The sequence below is a fragment of the Ursus arctos genome, unplaced genomic scaffold, assembly GCF_023065955.2.
Source record: "Ursus arctos isolate Adak ecotype North America unplaced genomic scaffold, UrsArc2.0 scaffold_9, whole genome shotgun sequence".
Lineage (NCBI taxonomy): Eukaryota > Metazoa > Chordata > Mammalia > Carnivora > Ursidae > Ursus > Ursus arctos.
In genome coordinates, this window is record NW_026623111.1 from 71,313,981 (window position 1) to 71,337,971 (window position 23,991).

Genomic DNA, 23,991 nt, shown 5'->3' on the forward strand with positions numbered 1-23,991 from the left:
AGATCCCAGGATCCTGGGATCATGACCTCAGCTGAAGGCAGATGCTTAAATGACTGAGCCGCCCAGGCGCCCTGTTAATGGAATAATCTTATTTGAAAAGTCAAGAATATTAAAATCCAGTTAATTCTACACATCAATATGAGTTCTAACTCAATAGGTCATCCTGCCAAGTAAATCCTAGAAATTTGCAAACATAGTGAGAATATTGAGGGAATATTGCTCTTAGTCTTCAGCTAAGAGTGTTGTTCAAGGGATTTTATGTGTTAGACAAATACTTCTGTGAATATTGATACACGTATATATAACAACTAAAAATGAAATTCTAGATAACTAAGATTCATTTGCGCAGTCATCATAAAGGCTTTTATAAAAATTGGCTTCTGATGACATGATAAATATTTAATGTGTTATTCCATAAGCAAATGCAAATGATATGTTATCACCTATCTGATTTAAAAATGTGAGATTATGAACTTATTGAAAAAGTTCCCCAGGAACAAAATCAGCAAATTGTATAAAGTGAGCATATTTTTTGGAAAACCAATTTTATTTTTTTTACAATTCCTGTTAGTCACAATATAGGTGAATCTTACATTTAAAATTAATCCACAGGGGCGCCTGGGTAGTGCAGTCGTTAAAGCGTCTGCCTTCGGCTCAGGGCGTGATCCCGGCGTTCCGGGATCAAGTCCCACATCGGGCTCCTCTGCTGGGAGCCTGCTTCTTCCTCTCTCACTCGCCTGCTGTGTTCCCTCTCTCGCTGGCTGTCTGTCACCTAAATAAATAAAATCTTTAAAAAATAAATAAATAAATAAATAAATAAATAAATAAATAAATAAATAAATAAATAAATAAATAAAATTAATCCACAAAATAATTAATATACAAAAATATTGTTGATAATTAATCTACAAAAAACAATTGTAGTAGATTCAGAGAGATGCCCAGATCTTCTTTTAGTAAAGGACTTTCTGCGGAGCTGCCAGTCCTCTGGTTAGCTGATTGCCTCCTGCTGTTAGCTCATGCCTTAAGGGCCTGCCTCTTCTTTCTAGCTGAAGTCAGTCTCCTTTGTGGATGATCTGAGACAATAAGTAACAGCAGCTGAGATCTAGTTCTTCTGGAGACAGCCCCCAGTCACTGACTGAACAGGGAGTGATATAAGACCCTGCCCACTTTCCTTAAACACGTGATTCCTCCAACGGGCGCTTTTGGCGCTGGAGCTCTTCATTTGGCTGATCAAAGATTTGTCAGGTATGAATCTTGGTCCAACTATCTCCCCACCCGAGTCTGATTTTTCTTTTCTTTTTACATGGGTTTACTCTCTAACAAACCAAATGCACCCTTAACTCCACCTCAGTATTTGTTTCCTGGAGAACTCACCTGTGACATTTTATTTTATGAGGAGAGTTAATTTTTCTTAAGTGAGATATTATGCAAGACTTTAGGAATATAAGTATTAGTACAATGCAGTGTTTGCCATGAGGTAGTTATGGTCTGCTGTTACCGTCAACTTCCACAGAAAAGTTACTAGCACAGAGCCACAGGACTAGTTAATTCGGAAGCCCAACAATTTGATCCTAGATCCTCTGATTCTAAGAAGCGTGATTATTCTCTTACCTACCTCTGTTATTTTTTTTTCCTTTACATTGTGGAGCAGGCTAAGCGTTCTTGCCGTTAGTATTTAAAATCTATGAAAATAAATATTAAAAACAATGAGTGTAAATGCCATGAAAACATACAATTAGGGAAGGAATAGGCCTGCTGCAAAAGGAAAGGTACAGAGATAATTAGCATCTCTCAGTCAAGCTGGTTGCAAACAGCTGAAAGATATTAGTAAATTCAAATCATATGTTTGGTGTAGTGAGTTCAGTTAGGTTAACAGATTCAGAAAAAGTGGGAATTCTAATGTTTTTATTACTTATTTGGTAATTTTATGGGAGGGAAATGTGGATTTGAGCTTATGCACATCAGTTACAGTGTTTGGTGCTAATTAAGTAGTCTGTCTGCTGAAGTGGAGGGGAAAAAAATCCCAAAGAGGTTGGGGAATAAGCAAACAACACCTGAAGTATTAATATGGCATGAAATGACATATGATTTAGATGCTTTGGAGCACGCCCTTACTCTCAGGGGATATCTTACTCAGCCAACAAGGGGAAGATCTATAGTGGAATAAGGAGCAATGTCTGAAATGCCTCTAAAAGCACAAGAAATTGTGGGGAATAGAGGGGCGCTGTGGGTAGAAGACTGTATAATCCAGACTTGTGTATGTGTAAAGCAAGGATACCTAAACCAGCTTGTGTTCCAGTCCTATAGGAATGAGCGAAGGTTGTAAGAAAGTTGGAAATGAAAAACTTCAGAAGCTCCAGAAATCAGTAGCAGATAATGAAAGGCACTATATGCTATGCTAAAGAGTGTTGCCTTCTTTATTTTCCTAAAGGAGATGATTAGCTGTTCAATAAGAAGGGATGTAATTTATCCCCATTTAGGAAAATATCTCTGGCAGATTGGGAATGTGATAGAAAACCCGTTTTGAAACTTACTGCATTAAGCCAGGAAAGAAGCAACGAGTACGTAGAGTAAGTTAATGATAGAGAAGAGCGAGTCCAAGAAATATCAAGGAAACAGAGAAGAGAGAGTTTGGTATCAGATTTGGTTCAGAGTGAGTAAAAGCAGAGTATAGGATGGCTTCCTGGTTATTTTTAGGAACTAGGAAGACGTGAGAAAGTAAGTAGAAGTGAAGTTTTCAGGTAGAGGGAAGTGATGAGATGAAGGTTGCCCTGGAATGTCTATGGGACAATGTGAGTATATGCTCAGTAAGTCGTTTTATTTATGGGTTGAAGTTTGGAAGATGGATGAGTCTAGATTAAGTATTTATATCTGAGAGTCACCAGCATACAGTAATACAGGCCCTAGATGTAGATGTATTGTGTACACAGAGGCTGTGGCTGAGTGTACTTGTCCAGTGAGAAGATTAAATTGCCCAAAGATAGAGCTCCAGGAAAAGGGACAAATATTAGAGAGACGTCATTAAAGACAAAGACTATAACATGGTAAGTGGCTTGGAAATTCATATTTAATTATAGCAGGGGAACAAATGGTAGATAAAAGTATCTCTTTTAAAAGTATAAATATTTTTGTACTCACTATGTATGCACAAGAACGGGCGGAAAGAATTTAGGATAATTCACTAGTTTCTGTCATGGGCAACAAAATGGATACATGGATATCAAAGAAAAACACTGATTAAAAAAAATACGAGTGTATGTTATATAGAATAATATCTTCAGATATGTTAACTTGTTTATTTTGCAACTTAGAATATATTACGAAAAATATCACACTGTAGAGAAAATTGCAGTTTCATTAGTCATACGCAATTATCTCCCACTGTGTGAAGCTGACTTTCCTTATCAAGAGCAGAGTGAAAGGGCTAAGCCTTTTATGCTGTCTCTTTGATGTTTTTATAGGATGTAATGAAAGATGAATGCTCCCTGCTGAAGCTGCAGCTGAAAGAGCGGGATGAACTCATTTCCCAACTTCAGGAAGAGCTGGTAAGTGATAAAAATACTTGGCCCACAAGTATACTTTCCTTGCAAGGTTATTTGTTATAAACCCTCCAACAACTTCTTCATTAACAGCAATATTATTTATAGACTGTTAGTGCTTCAGTCAGATTCCTTATCAATTTTACAGTCCTATAGCAATGATGATTTGAAAATCTGAAAAATAGGATGTCTATAATCTTTATTGAACTTTATATAATTCTGGAAATATCATTAAACCAAGGTTAGATGTTTTAGTTGTATTTATCAAAAATTATAAAGGCTAAGGCCATATTTTATTTTGTAAAGTGTATGATTTAACTTCAGACTGCCCTACCTAGAGATATAATCATATAATATGAAGCAAAGTACTCAAAAATCTTAAACAAAAACAGATTTTACTTTTTTATTTTTTATTTTCACAAAGCTACCAAAAATGTGTTAACAATGAGATTTTTAATTTATGTAATATCTATATTATATAAAAATTACACAAAATATTAAATGTTTATAGTTGATTTTTCAGGTGTTTTAAAATGTGACATCATAAAAAAAGGTCTTAAGTTAAACTTTTATAACCTGAAAACATATTTGGTAGGTAACAAGAATAGCAGTGTGCATTACTTTTCTAAGTATGTGTTTTCAACTTGTATATCAACAATATTTTGCAATAAAACTTACCGAGTTTAATAAAAAATGATCTGTAAAATAAGAATGAAAAAGAGGAATGAGAAAGGAGTTTTAATTCATCAGGAGTTCTTAACAATACCAATAAAATGAAGAAATATTACACAATAAGAGAGCCTGACTCATTATCAAGATCAAAAAACAAATCCTAGTCAATAGTGTTCTTTATGATGTCAGAGTTGGCTACATTAACAATGATATATTACATAAATTATTTGATAAAATTAAATGACAGAACAAATTTTATAGACCATCGAGCTTCTGAGAATTCTTAACATATTAGTGAGAGAGCAGACAAATTTAGAGCATATTTTATTGGTTCTTGGCAATGGACAATGTTTTTACTGAAATTTGACCTTTATTTAGACTCTGTTATGACTGCATTGTTGCTGATTAATGGCTTCATGAGCATATTATTGTTGCTTTAGAAAACCTATAAACCAGTATTTAAAATAGTAATAGAACTACAGACAAAAGGAACGTATCTTACATTACTGGGAATAAGTTTCTGTGAATAAGTAATTGATTTATTATAAATTTTATTTATTACACTAGGAGAACATTTCTATAATTAATATAACTCTATAGATATGGGATCAAGCTTTGTTTATGTGGCAGACAAAAAATCTGAGTTGAATTAAAATCACGTAGTATTAATATCGAAGGATGCATAAAATACCAGTTTTAACACAACAGAAAACCTACCATTGACTTTGTCAGAGAATGCTTATTTTTTGAGGATTAACTCAGAAGTATTCATTCCCCCCCAACATTAGTTGTGTCAGATTTAAAACATAGCACATATAAGACATCAGACCTTCATTTGTTGAATAAAATTAGAAAGAAAATGATTACTTTGAAAGCCAGTATTACATAGTTCTGATCTTAAAGCAGTTTAGCACCCCTCCTCCAAGAAAGAAAGTCTTCCTTTGGCTGATTTAGTAAAATGACATTCAAGGGTTTTGTTTGTTTTTGTTTTATTATTTTTCTTTTTAACTTGAATGACCCAAAATGACCAGCCTCTGAAATTTCCCAGGTAACAATCAAGGTATTATTTCCATTTTTGTGCTATGTAGTTTGCATAATCATCTTGGACATTGAAACAGGAATATGTTAACTTTTGAAAACAAAGTTGGTTTCATAGAAGATTATATTTATATTTATTAAGAGGATTATAGCTAAAGAAGAAAGTGTATAAGTGATTTGGAGATTTAAGGGAGAAGAAATGTTGCTAAAAAGAAAAAGGCATCATTAAAACTGGATTTGGAGCATATAGGCGGGGTACAACAACCCCATAAAAGCAATAGAACCCACTTGGATCCATTAAAAATTAAGTCGTAGCACTTTTGATTCTGATAACAAATAACTTGTGACATTTTGACAAGGTAGACGTTAAGCTTCACCTTTATACATAACCTACCTAAATTTGAAAATGTTAAAACATTTTAGAAACTAGTTTTGTTGTACCCTGTTATAATACTTTATGATAGATCTGTAATTTTATTATCTTGCATTTTTCATTTCTTGACCACTGCTTTAAGAATTTTATATATTTCATAACAAACTTAGATATAATTATATCAAGAAAGGATTTATTTCCAACTTAATAATAAACTTATTTTTTGTATGATTGTTTTCTTATTCAGCCTCACTTTGGTAGTTTCAGGAGTATTAAGACGTTAGTTGGGGCACTGTGGGGTTGGTGCAAAAGAGAGGTTTTTAAATGCAAGTTTTGGGTTGTTACTTTAGAGCAGGGTTTTCCACAGCAGCACTCCTGACATTTGGGACCAGGTTATTGTTCCTTGTAAGTTCTGTGCACTGCAAGATGTACAGCAGTATCTCTGCCCTCTGTCCGCTCTCCAGTAGTACCTTCCACACAATGCCAGTTAGCCACAGGGCAACATTTCCCCCAGTTGAGAACCATTGCTTTAGGGGTATTAGATTATAGTCCCCAATAAAATTGTATGTTGCAGGATGAGTGTCCATCTGTTGATACCCAGTTTGAATGTAGTAAAAAGAAAAGTTCTGTAGAATAGATGGGCTTCTCCTTTTTCTATGACCTAAATAGTTCTTTGCATGGTATTTTAGGCTGCTAGGCTGCCATACAAAACACCACTTACCTTGAAATATGAAGGATATTGCTATGGATTAAATTGTATCCTCCCAAAAGTTAATATGTTGAAGACCTAACCCGCATGGTGGGAGGGGGGTGCTTTTGTCTCTTACTCTTCTCAGAAGGGCACTAATCCCACCATAAGGCCCTACATTTATGACCTCATCTGATCCTAATCACCTCCCCAAATCCCCACCCCCAAATACCTCACATCAGGGGGTTAGGATTTCAAGGTGAATTTGGGGGGGGGGGCATGATCCTTTAGTCTGTAAGGGAAGTAAGGGTATCAGAGGTCTTACAGATTTGTACCCCTTCACTCCAACACCTTAACAATAGTGGTTATGATTTTACTGTTTTTGCATATCACAGTTCTCTGTAAGATTCTAATTGACAAAGTCACACCTGAGAATAAAAATCAAACCAAACACCTGGACCACATTATTGCTAAAGACTGCTAGGAGTTACTGGTTCAGAGTAGGAAAGGCGATGAAAAACTGACATGGACTTCACTGAGAATTATTCAACATCTTGTTAATAAGGATATTAGATGAAGGCATGGAAAAGAACCAACTTTGAGAGTCAGAAATGATAGGAAGTCTTTTCTTTTTAATAATTAATAATATTTGGATATATATTTAAATATAAGTTTTTGCTTCTTGTGTATGTAGAATATATTTAACTTTTTGAGTATTAGAAATAGAACTCCCCCACCAGCACAAAGATTTAGGGATTTCATGAATTTATTTCAAGATATTTAATGCATTGGTATAGATTTAGACCAAAAATCTAAACGTAATGGATCAAAGTAAGAATGGTCAATCAGAATCAATATAAAAGTGACTTAAAACAAATTATTTTTAACTTTGTTTAACTTTGACTATTCATGACATAAAGCAGAGAAATATTTTTCCACTTATGAGAAAGTTTGATTCTTTTTTCTCAGCTGTTAAGTGAAGGTCACGTTGAAGATTGCAATGTAATTTTATTGCTCGTATAAAACTGAGGGACATTGTAAATATTGCCTTCTTGTTCCTAAAATAAATCTGAGAGATTTATCATAAACATTGGTGGTGAAGTGTGTAGCCTTGTGTTTTGGCGGGGAGGGGGTGTATAGGTATTTTCTGGTAAATGATAATTAATCTTGTAAATGGCTTCAGAAATTTTATAAATGGTGTCACAGTGTGGATGAAAGTGTGCCCTATATGATTTCAGAAATTGAAGAAAGTGGGTTTGGTATTTATTAATAGATTGATTCAAAATATTTTTAAAGAAGTTGAAGTTAACTTAATAACTTTGTCGGACCTAAATCTGTAAATAGTAAAATTTAATTGCCCTAATTAGGATCAGTACACCATGCCATGTATTTACTGTTGTTTTACCAGTAATTTAAATGCCTATTACTTTGTCAAAAATGAATGTGTATGGATAATCACTCTAGAAAAGGTGAATTGTCAGTAATTTATGATTTTAAACTTTATAATTTCTACCATTTTACTCTTCCCTTTGGAACTCTCATTCATTTTATAGCTGATCTGAGTAAAAAGCGTCAGATACAACATATACAGTGTATTTCTTTAAAAGCATATTTCTACTTAAAAGATCACTTTAAATGAATAACCCAAAAATAAGATTTCAGCCAAAAAGCTTACGCGCTGTCTGAAAATAAGTATACTTTAAAACATCCCTCATTAAAACCAAAGTAAGGCCAAATAAAAATACTTCCTATGTTTGCCTTCATAGTCTGTTTACCACATAATGTTGATACTTGTCAGAATGTAGTGAAAGCTGTTTGTTACCTTAGTCACCACATGTTTCTAAGCTAAAGAGTAAGGAGATGCACTGACTGTGAAGCGTTTAAAAAAATAATAAAACGACTAAAAGCCATCTGCATTTCCCATAGGTTAGCAATTCGGAAAGTGTTCCTTGTAAAACTCCTCCCTGAAATATGCATTGTTTTGTTTTCCTGTGGGTCTGAATCCTAATTTAGTAACTTCAGGTTATGATGTTTATATTTTACACACTTTAAAATTTCAGTTAGCACATTATTACTTATCTCTTAGTGAACATTGTATTTTTAAATGAAAGTTAATTGGGAGAAGTTCCAGTTGAGAACTCTGTACAGGGACTAACAGTTGAGAATCATCTAGCAAGCTTTAAATTCACTTTGTGTTTCTAGCCCCTGTAGTACTACATATTAACGTATTCAATAAATTCAAAATACAAAATGAAAGCATAGTTATTGTAAAGATGAAAGAATGAATCTTGAGTTACTTCAGTTCTGTCATTTGATGTAACCATTAGGAGTAGTTTTATTTAAGATGTGAACAGAGTAAGAAATGCAAGATACACGTTGTGGGGGGGATACTTAAATTTTAGTTCATACATTTTACTGAATTTAATAGCCAATTCTGAACTTCTTAATTTTAAATCGTATGTTTCATTTTAATGTCTTAAAACTAATGCCCTAACTGAAAAAGTTGCATCGAGGCATGATTTAATAATTGCTGAAATTATATCTTTTGCAGAATCTTAAATACTATGTTTACTAAAACTTATTACTTCTCAGCATGATCACATTTACAAAGATGAGTACGATAACCTTTTAATTATCTGTGTTCCTTTTCTGGCCATCACTAAATCTCATTTTATGTCATGATTATTTAAAGTAAGTTTTTCTTCTAGAAATGGGGTTTTAAAAATGATTTCTGTTCTAGGTATCCAATATCTAGGTAGGTACATAACTTGAGTTTTGGACACTTCTTCCTCCTGTCATGTAAAGACTAACTTGAAAACCAGATAACGTAAGAGAAGTTAAAATAAAATAAATAAATAAATAAATAAATAAATAAATAAATAAATAAATAAATAAATATCTTTGTGTGTTATTAAACCTTTTTTCTCACTGAAAGCAAATATTGAAAATTCTTACTTGAATGCAAGTAAACATATAAACAATCCTTTTTCTCCAGCCTCTTAAAATCCCATTTACTTTATTTAAATGTAAACTAAGCTCTCAGCTCATTTGTTAATATTTGAATAGCGAAGTATGGAGCTACATAAAAGGCACTTGTAGAACTGATGAATTTTGAAAAATTGAAGGCAATTGAAGAACTGAAAGTAAAGCATCATGTATAATCAGGTTACTATGCATAATAAAGGGGGAGCTAAAAATAGGACTCTAAGAAATACATACGGCTAAATAGCACTTTATCAAGAATCTGAAGAGAATAATTTTGATTTGGTTTAAAATATATTCAGGATTCAAATTGAATAAAATTGTATGTCCTTGAAGCTTTAATAACAGAATAATTCCTGCTTGATAAGAGAAACATTCTTTTTGCATGAAAATGATATCCTGAATCCATCTTAAAAGTAATTCCCCACTTGCTCTACATTCTATTTTAACTTAGGGTATTATTTCATACCAGTCATTTTAAGATAGAATATTACAGGCCCGGGATGATTTACATAAGAACAGACAGCTGTAAGTACTTTCAGAGCCTCTTTCTTTCTCATATTTAGGAAACATTAGGAACAGAAAAGAAATAGATTAGGTATACTTAAACATTATTAAAGTGTCAGGGTACTTTCTTTCTTTTTTTTTTTTTTTTTTTTCCCCCGGTGAATTAATTGCATCTATCCAGAAAAGGCTTATCGCAGCAGTAATTACATTCTTCCTCAGGTCTGTGAGACAGATGTACAGTGCGAATGAGGCAATATCCTATGATACATAATAGGGATTAGACTCCAGTTCCTTACACACTCCAGTACCCTGATGAAGAGCTGACAAAAAGATACAATCTTTAATATTCTGCTGCACTTGCCTTGGCAATAGTACATATTTGTTTAAGTTTTTATCATGAAGTGTTGTCATACTGTAGTATGGCATGGATATAGGGAAATAATTGTGCTATAATTTAAATGCTAGTAAAAAGGCGTTTTATACCTTTAAGACATAAATATGCTTTAAAAGCAGCAGGCAACCATACTATGGCCAAATTAGGCATGTAGCAGAAATTAATTCATCTATAAAGTTGGGTATTTTATGTATTTTTCGTTTATAAGGTATGTCATAAAATTTAGTGGTTTCTCTGCATTCTTATTTCTTTTATTCTACCAATCAAGATTTCAGTGCATAGAATAACCTACCAAAGAAAACTATTTAAGTAATCAGCAGGACATAAAGATAGCCGAAGAGTTAGAATTAAGGACAAGATTTAGGATTTAGGGGGACAGGAGGTGGAGGTTGGCGGGGATACACATTGTGAATTGCTGGGGGAGTTAACATGCAAAAGGAGACTATATATATATTGTGTGTACACGTTTACATGTATGTGTGTAGATAGGCATATAAATATGAATATAAAACATTGTAACATAGTGTTCTACCTCACAATAGATTATCTTTAAATTTTTGAAAGCCAGGCTGAGCTAGGGACTTTGCAGCAAGTCTTAACAAGATGAAGTGGAGTAGTCCCTGTTAAGGAGCCAATATTCAAATGAGGAGACAGGAATAAACAGTTCCTTTTAATAACAGCCATTATTTACTGAGCTCTTATTCTTTGGCAAGTGCTCTGGTGAATGCTTTTGGTTTATTATTGTCTTGACTTTTTACAATAAAATCGAAGTATGTATTACTTCCGGTTCATCTATAATCAAGCAGATATTCAGGAATTAACGGATTTGTTCAAGTCCGCATAATAAGTGATAGAGTTAGGATTTGCAGCAAAGTCAGCCTGACTCCATGAACATATATTTTTCTTGTAATACATCAAAATTTATAAATTACAAAGCAGTGGGGCTAGTTTTATACAATAAGATACCATAGTTCTCCTTTGCTATAGGTCAATATCATAATAAAAACAATAATTCTTGTTTATTGATTGATTAACCTGATAGTACCAGTCAGGCTTGGGTGGTCAGGGCAGCCGATTGTATGATACAAAACAGGAAAAATTATATTAGAGCAGTCACCTGCAGCAACTTCTCACAGCCTTAGAGATAAATATAGTGGCTTTCCTTGGGGCTTAGGACACCACAGGCACATTTAATGTCATTTCTGTTACCATGTCCTTTTTCACGGATACATCTTGGAGCTGAGTGAGGGCACTATAGAAGTCCATTTTTAAAAAGCACTTGTAAAATCATGATTTAGCATTATCAGAGTGATGAAGAGATTAAGAGAAAAATGTATTTTACCTAAAAGCTAAGAAAATAAATGTTTTTTAATCTTAAAGATCTTAAATATCTCTATGTCTACCCTCTGCATGTGAATACAGTATCTCCATATTCACACATGTATTTCATATTGCCAATAAATCTACCAAAATCAGTCAAATACAGACTGAGGGAATTGTCAGAAGTGAGGAAACCCAGTAATCCAAACACACACAGCAACTATCTGATATCATCTGACAATTATTTTACTCATTTGATGAACAAAACATGAATGATTGGGCTAGACATGTTTTTTAATAATTTAGCACCATCTCAGTTTCCAACTATTTGAGCTATAACTAAGACTATTTTAAGTTCTGTAAGGAATACAAAGGAGGATTCTATAGGGAAGAAAAAACATTTATCTTCTTCACTTCTAGGTTCTTTGGCGTAATAATTAAATTGACATAAAACAGATTAATAAGCAAATTCAATTTCCTGTGTTCGGGAGCCTTACATAGACACTAGAGACTCAAAGGCCCTCAGTAGAGGCTCACATGCCATGAGGAGCTAATGAAAAGGGGGCAGGGGTCTAGGGCTTCAAAGGATTGAAAGACCAGTCACAGGAATGTAAGAGCAAAAATTTTTTTAAAGATTATTTATTTATTTATTTATTTATTTATTTGAGAAAGAGAGTGAGAGAGAGAGCACAAGCCAAGGGGAGAGGCAGAGGGAGAAGCAGACTCCTTGCTGAGCAGGGAGGCTGATGCGGGCCTCCATCTCAGGACCTCGGGATTATGACCCGAGCTGAAGGCGGACACTTAACTGATTGAGCCGCCCACGTGCCCCAAGAGCAAATGTTTGGTAAACAAATGTTTGTCATGTCATGCAGAAAAGTCTTTTTTTATCTATATAAAATTATATAGAGAGATAACCTATAATTATCTTTAGTACTGGCTTTCTTCCTGGTAGAGGCTTTCCATCTAAATTCTTTCAGATAGTTAAAGAAGAGGTAAAAAGCTCTTCATGACTGTTAGGCCTTGATTTCCTTCACCTCAAACAGTCCACATGCCAAAGCGACACATTCTGGGGCAGCCTGCCTTGAATGCCATCAATTCAAAATTAAAACTGGCATCGTTTCAACAAGAAGCTTGAGCTTAAGTGTACTTCCTGTGTGTTGCCCTATCCCATTCAAATGTGGCTTTACCTTGACTTGGCATCTTTTCCTCTCTCATTGATGAGCACTTTAGCGATGGGGCCTTGTCATCCTTCTGTGTCGTGCATCCAGCCAAGCGGGCATTCAGTAAATGTTTAAAGAAACGAATAAAATTTATGCCAGTTCCTGTTACAACATTTGTTAAGGAAACCTTTAGAAAATAGAGGAAGATAATGTCACACTATTAAATTATATAATTTGGGAGATGAAAGATTGAAATAAAAGGGGGAAGGAGTAGTGTTGGGTTTAATTGTATAATTTAATGGAGGCAGTTCTAGGGAGCAAACAAGCCAGTGGTGGAAACATGAAACAGGGAATTGAAATACGAGATGGGTGCCACAGTAAACAATGGAGATAAAACGGCAGAGGAAGATAGAACTATTAAAATATCTGAAGACTAGAAACTGAAATTATAGAAGCATAAGGAAAGGACAAAAGCAAAATTATAATCTAAAATATTCTAGGGGTGCCTGGGTGGTTCAGTTGGGTGCGTGTGGACCCTTGGTTTCAGCTTGGATCATGGTCTTGGGGTCATGGGATCAAGCCCTGTGTGGGGCTCCACACTCAGTGTGGAGTCTGCTTCTCCCTCTCCCTGCCCCACTTGCATACACGTGTTCTCTCTCTCTCTCTAATGAAGTCATAAATAAAATCATTTATAAAAAAATTAAGATATCCTAAAAATCAAACCAAAAAAACTACATTCAGGAAAACGAAAAATTTTTCACAAATTTAAGTCATTCTTATGTAGTCTGTTTCTCATTTTCACAAGAAAACCTTTTGATAAAATAGCACAATTAGATGGTTGTCTTAAGCTAATTTTTTAGAAAAAAAAATGATCTGTAATGTGAACAATTAGCAAAAGAAACTAGGTATGGGTAGAAAGTTAAGATAGTGGAAAAAGAACTGCAGAAGACTTAAGTATAAATGGAAGAGTAAAAATTTTAAATGACAAACATATTTATGACCTATATTTGTGAAAGTACTGAAGACTGAGAAGTATAAGGCAAATAAGCATCCGTGTCACGTGTCAGTATTATGCTAGGTAACTTGCTTATGTATCTCACATCGCACTCAGTTACGTCTTTTCTTTTTTTTTTTAATATATATATATATATTTGAAGCTGAGGCTTAAAGATGATAAATACATTGATCGAAGTTACAGAACTACAAGATGTCGTTTAAAAAATCTATGCATATGTGAAATAAATTTGAATACGTTTGCTATGGAGAAGCACAAAGTACGCCACTATAATGTTCCTTAAATCTGATGATTTCTCACTGTGGCATGCACACACTGGTGGGATGTCAGGCTGAGAGGAACAAAGAAAACAGAGGCCATGCCAAGCCAGGGTTCTCTGAGCTATTGAAGTTCATGGAACTGGGTTGTTTTGGAATGGGAACCCCTTAAAGTTCTTACAATTCCCCAGACACAATAGCCAGTTCTCCTTTTATTAAATTCTCAGTTCCCAGTGCATTCTGTAACTCTTTGTTCATTCAGTAGCTGGCCAAGGGTAGCTTACTTCAGTATTTAAAGGCTCCCAGGGTTTAAGGCTGCTGTAGCTACCCTTCCTTTTCTTCCAATTGCATATTTTTGGTCAATTGTCCTTGATCTGGGAACAACCTGGTTTGGTAGCAACCAACAGTAAATAACTACTAAAGTGATGGGAATTTTAATAAGAAATGCAGCAGCGCAAAACACATCTAACATCAACATCGTAGATGTCTTATCCACAGAAGCTCCTCCTCTCATTGTTCCGTTTATTTTAGTTTTTATTCATTTATTCACCCTGTATTCCATTAATAATTCCCAACTACTCTGTGAATTATGTGGGTTTTATTGTCATTCTCCATGCATTGCAAACAGGGAAACTAAGGTTTAGCACAAATTAATGAACTTCCCTCTCACCTAAGGAGCAGCAGAAGAGAGACAGGGATGCTTTATGTTCCTGCCTTTGCTTAAGGCTGACTTCTATCACATGGTTTCACTCATTTGTGGAACATAAGGAATAGCAGGGAGATCGGTAGGAGAAGGAAGGGAAGAATGAACGGGGGGTAAACAGAAAGGGGAATGAACCACGAGAGACTATGGACTCTGGGAAACAAACTGAGGGTTTCAGAGGGGAGAGGGTTGGGGGGATGGGCTAGGCCGGTGATGGGTATTAAGGAGGGCGCATATTACATGGAGCACTGGGTGTTATACACAAACAATGAATCATGGAACACTACATCAAAAACTAATGATGTACTGTATGGTGAATAACATAACATAATAAAAAGTTAAAAAAAAAAAGACTGCTTCAGGCTGAACATGCAAAGAGATGACAAATTTTGGAAGAGAGGAGTTTGGATGGAATCAACCAAAAATATATTTGCTTATTGATTTTTACTTCCTAGCTAATCTGACCTTTTCAGTTAAAATAGGCACTCTTCATAGTTCTGTCATTTTGTACGCTGAGGTCTTGAACTACATAGCCTATCTTGTTACATACAATCCATCATTTAAAGAAACCACATCATTATATACATATTTTTTTTAAAAATTTTATTTATTTATTTGACAGAGATAGAGACAGCCAGCGAGAGAGGGAACACAAGCAGGGGGAGCGGGAGAGGAAGAAGCAGGCTCATAGCTGAAGAGCCTGATGTGGGGCTCGATCCCATCACGCCGGGATCACGCCCTGAGCCGAAGGCAGGTGCTTAACCACTGTGCCACCCAGGCGCCCCCATTATATACATTTCTATGGATGAGAGTATATATTTTTTCCTATCGTGAACTTTGTCACAATAGGCATATTTTTTTAGCAAAAATAGTCAAGCTGCTGAAAAGATGACACTATGCCTGTTATATTGCCCAAGATTGGCTACATAATTTGTTTGAGTTGTCTCCAGTAAGTTGCAAAAGGCAGACACTTGGCAAGTTTAATGTCATCCATCTGATGTAATTGAACTTAAAGTTGAATGAATAACATTTCAATTCATCCTTGAAACTTTATGGACACAATTGCCATTACATCACAGCAAATTCTGCTTCTTAAAGGAGTCTTGCTATTTGCATATGTTGTAGAAGTACTTTTTACATAAAGTTATTATCTTGACTAAATATTAGGTAAACTTTATCTTAGACTAGATTTTTGAATCTTTCTTTTAAATAAAAGTAATCTAGTGGCAGAAGAGGAAAAACTGTGTCGCCCATTATTCCACTACCCCAACATAATTCTTTTGGATATATTCATGTGTTTCTCCCACTGTTTTTTAATATAGTTGAAACGATAATGACTATATATTTTACACTCTGATTTTTTTCTTAATTATATGTCAAATACATTTTATATATTTAATTATTTTCTTAAATTCCCCAAAGTAATGTCACTGCAGTAAAGGGCAAGACCTCCTTTTTCTTTTTTCTTTTTTAATTTTTATTTTATTTTAAAAAAATTGAGTATAGTTGGCATACAATGTTACATTAGTTTCAGGTGTTCAACATAAGGATTCAACTTCTCTATATACTATTCTATGTCACCACAAATGTAGCTACCATCTCTAACCATACAGCACTATTACAGTATCATTGACTGTGTTCCCTATGCTGGGCCTTTTATTCCCATGACTTACTCATTTCATAACTGGAAGCCTCTATCTCCCACTCCCCTTCACCCATTTTGCCTCTCTCTCCACCTCGTTCCCCATTGGCAACCATGTTTGTCCTATGTATTCAAAGGTCTGATTTTATTTTCTGTTTTATGTTTATTTTCTTATGGTTTTTCACTCTGTAAGGGTGAAATCATATGGTATTTGTCTTTCTCAGTCTGAATTATTTCACTTAACATAATACTCTCTAGATCTCTCTGTGTTGCAAATGGCAAGATCCCCTATTTTTTTTCAAGATCTCCTCCTTTTTATTGCTGAATAATATTCCAATCATCTATCAATGGGCACTTAGGTTGCTTCCATATCTTGGCTATTGTAAATGATGCTGCAATAAACATAAGGATGTGTGTAATTTTTTTTTTTTTTTTGAATTAGGGTTTTTGTTTTCTTTAGGTAAATAGTAGTGGAGTTACTGGGTAATGTGATATTTCTATTTTTAATTTTTTGAGGAAGCTTTGTAGTGTTTTCCACAGTGGCTGCCCAATTTGCATTCCCCCCAGCAGTGTACGAGGTTTCCTTTTTCTCCACGTCCTTGCCAGAACTTGCTATTTCTGATCTTTTTGAATTTAGCCAATCTGACAGTTGTCATGTGAAAGCTTACTGTGGGTCTGGTTTGCATTTCCTTGATGATTGCTGATAATGAGTATCTTTTCGTGTGTCTGTTGGCCATCTGTATATCTTCTTTGGAAAAATGTCTATTCAGGTCCTCTGCCCATTTGTTTTTTAATTGGATTGTGTTGTATAAATTATATATTTTAGATATTAACCCCTTACTGGATATATCATTTGTGAGCAGTATCATTTCCATCCAGTAGATTGCCTTTTTGTTTTGTTGGTTGTTTCCTTTTGTGCAGAAGCTTTTTATTTTTATGTAGTCCCAATAGTTTATTTTTGCTTTTATTTCCCTTGCTTTAAAGGACACTTCTAGAAAAATGTTGCTACAGTTGATGTCAGAGAAATTGCTGCCTGTGTTCTTTTTTAGGATTTTTATGGTTTCAGGTCTCACCTTTAGATCTTTAAGCCACGTTGAGTTTACTGTTGTGTATGGTGTTTTTAAGTGTTCTAGTTTCATTCTTTTCCATGTTGCTGTTCAATTGTCCCAGCACCATTTATTGAAGAGAATATATTTTTCCTATTGTAAATTCTTGCCTCCTTTGTCATAGATTAATTGACCATATAACTGTGGGTTTATTTCTGGGTTCTCTACTCTTTTCCACTGACCCATGTGTCTATTTTTGTTCTAGTACCATGCTGTTTCGATTACTACAGCTTTGTAATGTATATTGAAATCTGGAATTATTATGCCTCTTACTTTGTTCCTCTTTCTCAAGATTGCTTTGGCTATTCGAGGTCTTTGTGGTTTCACACAAATTTTGGTATTATTCTAGTTCTGTGAAAAATACTGTTGGTATTTTGATAGGGATTACATTGAATATGTAGGTTGCTTTGGATAGCATGGATATTTTAACAGTATTCTTTCAATCAATGAGCGTGGAATATCTTTGCATTTGTGTCATCTTTGATTTCTTTCATCAATGTTTTATAGTTTTCAGAGTACAAGTCTATCCCCTCTTTGTTAAATATATTCTTAAGTATTCTTTTTGGTGCAATTCTAGATGGAATTGTTTTCTTAATTTCTTTCTGCCACTCCATTATTAATGTATTGAAATGCAACAGATTTCTGTATGTTAAGTTCTTATCCTGCAACTTTAGTGAATTTATTTATTACTTCCAGTAGATTTTTTGGTAGAGTCTTTAGGATTTTCAATGTATAGTATCATAAGACTTCCTTTTTTCACAAATGTTAGGTATTTCTGTTTAACTATATAACTTTTTAATTCTAATTCTGTGATATAAATACATATTTACTAGTAATATTTTGTCAATTGTATATTAAAATAAGCATATGTTAAATTAATCCTCTTCTTAAAAATTTTAATGACTTTGCTTTCTAAGTTTTCTGTCTTTACTGGAAATATGCAAATGAGTAGAACGCCCTTTATTTTAGTTGCATGTATTCAGCTAAAGCTATAGATATGGATAAACATTTCATAATAAAAACTGTGATACTTTTTTTCTGAGCCATAGTAAATGAATAAACTATATTTTTTTAAGAAATGAAGCTTCACTGTTTACGCATGTGTAATAATTTGATTCTTAGAAAACTAAATCACCTAAACATGTTAATTGCTTTGAGTTGAATTCTTTTTCTTTTCACTGATTCTTCTCTTAGTGTGTATACTAATATGGCTACCAAAGGGCACTATCTTAGAGATCCATAAAGAACAAAATTACTTTCTGAAACATGTCATATCTGTCATTGGGCAAATGAACAGTATTCCTCTTGTCAGTTACAGAATCTGCAAACATTTTTCCCTGTTTTAATTTAACTCGAACATTTAACTACTAAAAATTTACCCCAAAGGACATTAATAAGGCCAGTCTTTCCCAATACTTTACAGATTTGTCCTTTGAGAACTAAATGGTGTATACTTGAGCAAAATATTATGGAACAAAGAAATTGTAACTTATTTATAGTGTTTTCCATAGATAATATATTAAATTTACTTTCTGTAAATAAGATTTTCTGTGTATAAATGGGAAGGCCCACACCTACTGATAAAACTAAGTATATCTTATCCTATCCATTCTATATCACTATATCACTGAGGAAACAGGAAGATGTTATGTACTTACAACAAATGCTTTATTCAGTGCTCTTCCAGTGACCCAAGGGTTTAGTTCCCTTCTCTATAGCACAAGGACAGTGTAAAGCAGTCTCTGAAGTTACAGAGACTGCTAATATCCCATTCATTGTGCCTATTTCTTGGGATTTTTTTTTTCTTGGCAAGAAGAAAAGATGGTAAGGAATTTGTGTATCCCTATAAAAACATTTTATCCAGTGCCCTGTATTAAAAACCAGTGCATACGTTAGTACATGAGCTATAACTGCTCAAATATTTTAAATTAATAAATGAATATATTATTCTAAGAAGACAAAGTACAATCCTAATTCCTCAGTTGAAATAAACCTTTCAATAAGCTATATATGCAGCTCTAAGTGAATTGTTGTGTATTTTCATAATCTAAAGGTTATTTTCTCTAGGATTCATGTCATTCAGCCCTCATGGAAGTTACATGCCTATTTCCCTTCCTAATATTCACAGGGTGATTATTAATAATCAGAGTAAACTTGAAAGTGAATAGTTTATTTCTTGTTAACCATCAACATGTTTAAGTCCTTAGACTTTCATATAAGTTCTCAAAGTATAAGTTGAATATTAGTACCTTAGTAAGCTGAATGAATTATCAATACTAAATACCATGTTGATATTAGATGCTACTTGAATTATTAGTTTCAGTATGATCTTTATATTACTGTTAGATTTCTAAACTAATTACAGTGCAGAGGAAAAAAAAAAGTTAATTCTATTCCAGAAGTATCAGTGGATTACTTTTAGGCATTTATCTTCAGTGCAAATTAAAAACTGCATATCTGTTAAACATACATCATTTTTTTCAACTCCTTCTGATATTTAAACCACCATTTTCATTTATACCTACCAACATATTTTCTTAGTATTTTAATTTTACATTTTTCCAAACTAACGCAACCAATTACAGCTTTATATTTGAACTTCTAAATGCAATGATATTAGACATATTTGCCACTTCACATTTCAGGCCTCATTTATGGTGTGAAGTATTTATTACCTTGGAGTCATGAGACCACCCACAAGACTGTAATCCCAGACATGCTTAGAATCCTGTGTGTTGATACATGAAATGTGTCTCCCGAGCATATTTTATTTAAATCTGGTTGCAAGAGATTTTCTTTTCTTTCTCCATACATCATTGATAACATCTAATGCTTTGTCAGCAGCACCTGGAACTCTCATCAACGATGACAGCTTAGGAAAACTGGATTTTCCCAGAGAGACCTATCCAACTAGAATATTGTTTTAATTTTGCCAAGTTGAAATAGATTATACTAGATTGTTTTAATTGTATGCAAGACATCTGGGAGAATTTTGCTGAAGTCTAGAGAATCCTATGCTGTTGTGAAATGTTTGCCTTATTACAGGCAACACAAGGTCTGGGACATAATGGTGCATGTTTCCTAATTTTCTAGCAGCCCCACTTTACTGAATTAAGCCTAGAATGAATAATAGAGATTTTGCCCTTTAAAACTGGTACACTCATATATGAGTTAAGGATATTGCAGGAATCAGGGCAAACATTCCCATTTTGGTCATGTTTCCAACATTCGGAGATGGTTAGACATTTGTTCTGACCTGGAGTGAGATTACTGATATTGTTTTATGTGCAAATTGTATGGTACTGTTGAGTAGAAGGTCAATATAGTTGACAAATAAAATTTCATCCATTCTCATCCACTTTCTGATATTGATGAACAGAAACATGATCAGTAAGCATTCAGAACAGAAATTTAGATCAAGGTAACCTTTGGGTCTTGTCATCCTGATGGAGAATTATTAGTCAAATGTCAGAAACAGCAAAAAAGTTGTTTTTTGTAACTCAAGTGAGCAGACATATTCCGCTAAGCCGCCTCAACTCAAAAGCCCTGCTATGTGGCTTCTCTTTTTGCTTCATGGCCCTCTCTGACTTAGCCCTAGAATTCCTGGCAGACGATCTAATCCATTTAGTCTGTCAAAATTTAAATAGGGATTTCTAAATTTTAACATAGTAATGTTCTATAGGGTATACATATCCATATAGGAAAATAATAGCAACTAATATATTTTAAAAATTTAAGAATGAGTAATTTTATAATTAATGAGGTGTCAAGGAATCTTTTCATTATTAGAATAGAATACTGTAAACTTTCTGATATAATTAAGTTTTTCAGTTGTCCAATAATTGAATTATTGAAATATATAAATTAAACGAGCTATTTTATATTATTAAATACATATTCAAATATAACTTTTATCACTGCTTAATGATTTTCATCCTGTGAATCATCAAGTGTCTTGTATGTCTTCTGTATTTTCTAAGTGCTTTGAAAAATGTTATTATCCCTGTCCAAGAAGCCTATCATCTAAATGATGGATCTAAAAACACAAATATAAGCAATTAATATCACCTATAATAAAATTTTTGGTTAAGCTTATAACACATCTTGTAACAAACAAACGTGAGTGAACTTTTCATATAGCTTCCAACTATAGGTTCTGAGATAATTGAAATCCAAAAATGGGATAGGGCGTGGACCTGTGCCCTCTGTATACCTTAGATCTTGTTTGGACTTCTATAACAAAAGACCATAGACTGGGTGGCTTATAGACAGCAGACATATATTTCTCACACTTCTGGAGGCTGGAAGTCAGAGATCGGGGAGCCAGTATGGTACGGTTCTGGTAAGGGCTATTTTGAGGTTGCAGACTGCTGACTTCTAGTCATGTCAGCACATGGCTGGAAGAGAGCAAGTTAGCTCTCTGGTCTCCATCCATAGCACACTAATTCCATTCATGAGGGTTCTCCCTGCATGACTTAATTGCCTCCCACATGCTCCACCCCAAATATCATCACTAAACTTGTCACAGGTTCATTGCTGCATCATACAGCATCATACAGATCAAGGCCCAAAAATGGGACCACAAAGAGTGATGACTTGCTTCTAGAAAGTCCTAGTCCAAGTAAGTTTACATAGAAGGAGGAGCAAGAGGAGAAAGTACACTTTGATAAATCACATTATCTCAAAAGAGAGACTGTTGGAAAGGCTGAAATTTCCCATATTTCATCCCTTTGCCTCATCTCACTGATTAGATAAAACATTTCCTTTCTGTTGTTGAAGCATAGGTAAGGAGGATAGAACAAATACTAGAAATTTTTCTCCCATTCTTCCAAAAGGTTAGAAATTCACACTTTAGGGGCACCTGGGTGGCGCAGTTGTTAAGCGTCTGCCTTCTGTTCAGGGCGTGATCCTGGCATTATGGGATCGAGCCCCACATCAGGCTCCTCCTCCGCTATGAGCCTGCCTCTTCCTCTCCCACTCCCCCTGCTTGTGTTCCCTCTCTCCCTGGCTGTCTCTCTCTCTGTCAAATAAATAAATAAAATCTTAAAAAAAAAAAAAAGAAAGAAATTCACACTTTAAGACAGGAATACTAGAAGAGAAAGAAAATGGTGCCCCCAAAGGAAAGTATATATAAAAGACTGATAAAAGAATTGTCTCCGTTCTTTTATCTTAGAGTCATTAGTCAATACTATGGTCTTTGAGTTAATAGTTTGAATTGAAATTAATTAAATTATACTATAGCAAATTGTAAAAGTATATCAATACTATATATTATATAATACATATACAATATGACCTATTCTGTAACACTTCCTTTTGATCTCTGCTGCTTTAGTACCTTGAGATTTATTATTCTAGTAAATCTGCTATTAAAATGAGCATCATTTATTTAGTTGAGAGAATCCTTGATTTTATTAGAGAGAAAAAATTTAAATCCATTCCACCAATATCTAATATTAAAAATGTATGTGGAAAAAAATGTATGTGGGTGGAGAAGAATGAGGAGAAAAGGTTGTATCTTAATTTAGACTTAGGAGACAAAATAACCATTTTCTATTACAAAAGAGGTTGACTCTATAACATTAATTTCACCGTGGGAAATCTGTAATCTTCATTTTAGAGAAATTAATTGGTAGCGGTACTATTTATGAAGTGCTGTGTGCTCAGATCTTTGAAGAACTTTTCTACATTATGATTAGCCTAACATGTCTAGCCTGGAGTGTTTCACATTTTTCTAGCTTTGTGATTATATCCTCCCACTAGGTATCTGATGAACTGAAGTAGACAGCTCTGATTTTCAGCGAACTTAGGAGTAAGTTTTTATGAGTATTAAAAATAATAATTTTAAATGTCAATATTAAATAAAATGTCAATAATCAAAATATTTCATAGTTCATGTATTTTATGTCTTCACTGACTACAGTGCCTGCATGTACGACTTGAAGCAGATCAACAAAGCAACATTATATTGCAGAAAGGGTCATCCTCAGCCATGAAAGCTATAAAGCCACTCACAGGTTTTTGTTTTGTTTTGAATAGTTACAACCCTGCCTGCAAGACACTGAATTTCCATGGCAGTTGTGGCATTTCTCATCAGAGTAAATTCTTCTTTCAATTGATGAAATGGTATCTGGGTCAATAAGAAAAAAACAAAAACAAAAAAAATCAACCCCTTAAAAAAATTTTTTTGAACTGACAAATAGTACCACCATCTAATTGTTACTTAAGTTGGATTCTCTGGTTCCTTACAGCAGTAAAACACCACGCCTCAGCTCAGTCCTTTTTGAGCATTTTACCTGTATTCTAGAGACATTAAGTGAGCAGCCACAGTCAATGATCACTGAATGATGCGTTTCCTCCTCTTTGGAAGATAAGACCAGTGTCTAAAAACCTCTGTAGCTGATCACATATGCCTTCTCAAAAATAACCTTTATTATATATGTTTGTGACTTAGTTAACTCCTTCCTAAGACCAGAAATCAGGAATGTGGCTGGGGGCAAGGGTGGGAACAAACCTAAAAATCAATGCTTAACAAGGATAATATTTCTGCCTGTATTCCCTGACATAGACTGAGTCAGGATGAATTTTGTGT

At 34.2% G+C, this 23,991-nt stretch overlaps 1 protein-coding gene across 6 annotated transcripts in view; it reads left to right on the forward strand.

The window, feature by feature from the left end:
- Positions 1 to 23,991, forward strand: part of CCSER1 (coiled-coil serine rich protein 1) — a 1,292,599-nt gene that overhangs the window by 608,944 nt on the left and 659,664 nt on the right. For all 6 annotated transcript variants that reach the window (XM_044388078.3, XM_044388079.3, XM_057309745.1 and 3 more), the window contains one exon: positions 3,465 to 3,548. In XM_044388078.3, the coding sequence (XP_044244013.1) occupies positions 3,465 to 3,548 (84 nt within the window). The remainder of the gene's footprint in view (positions 1 to 3,464; positions 3,549 to 23,991) is intronic.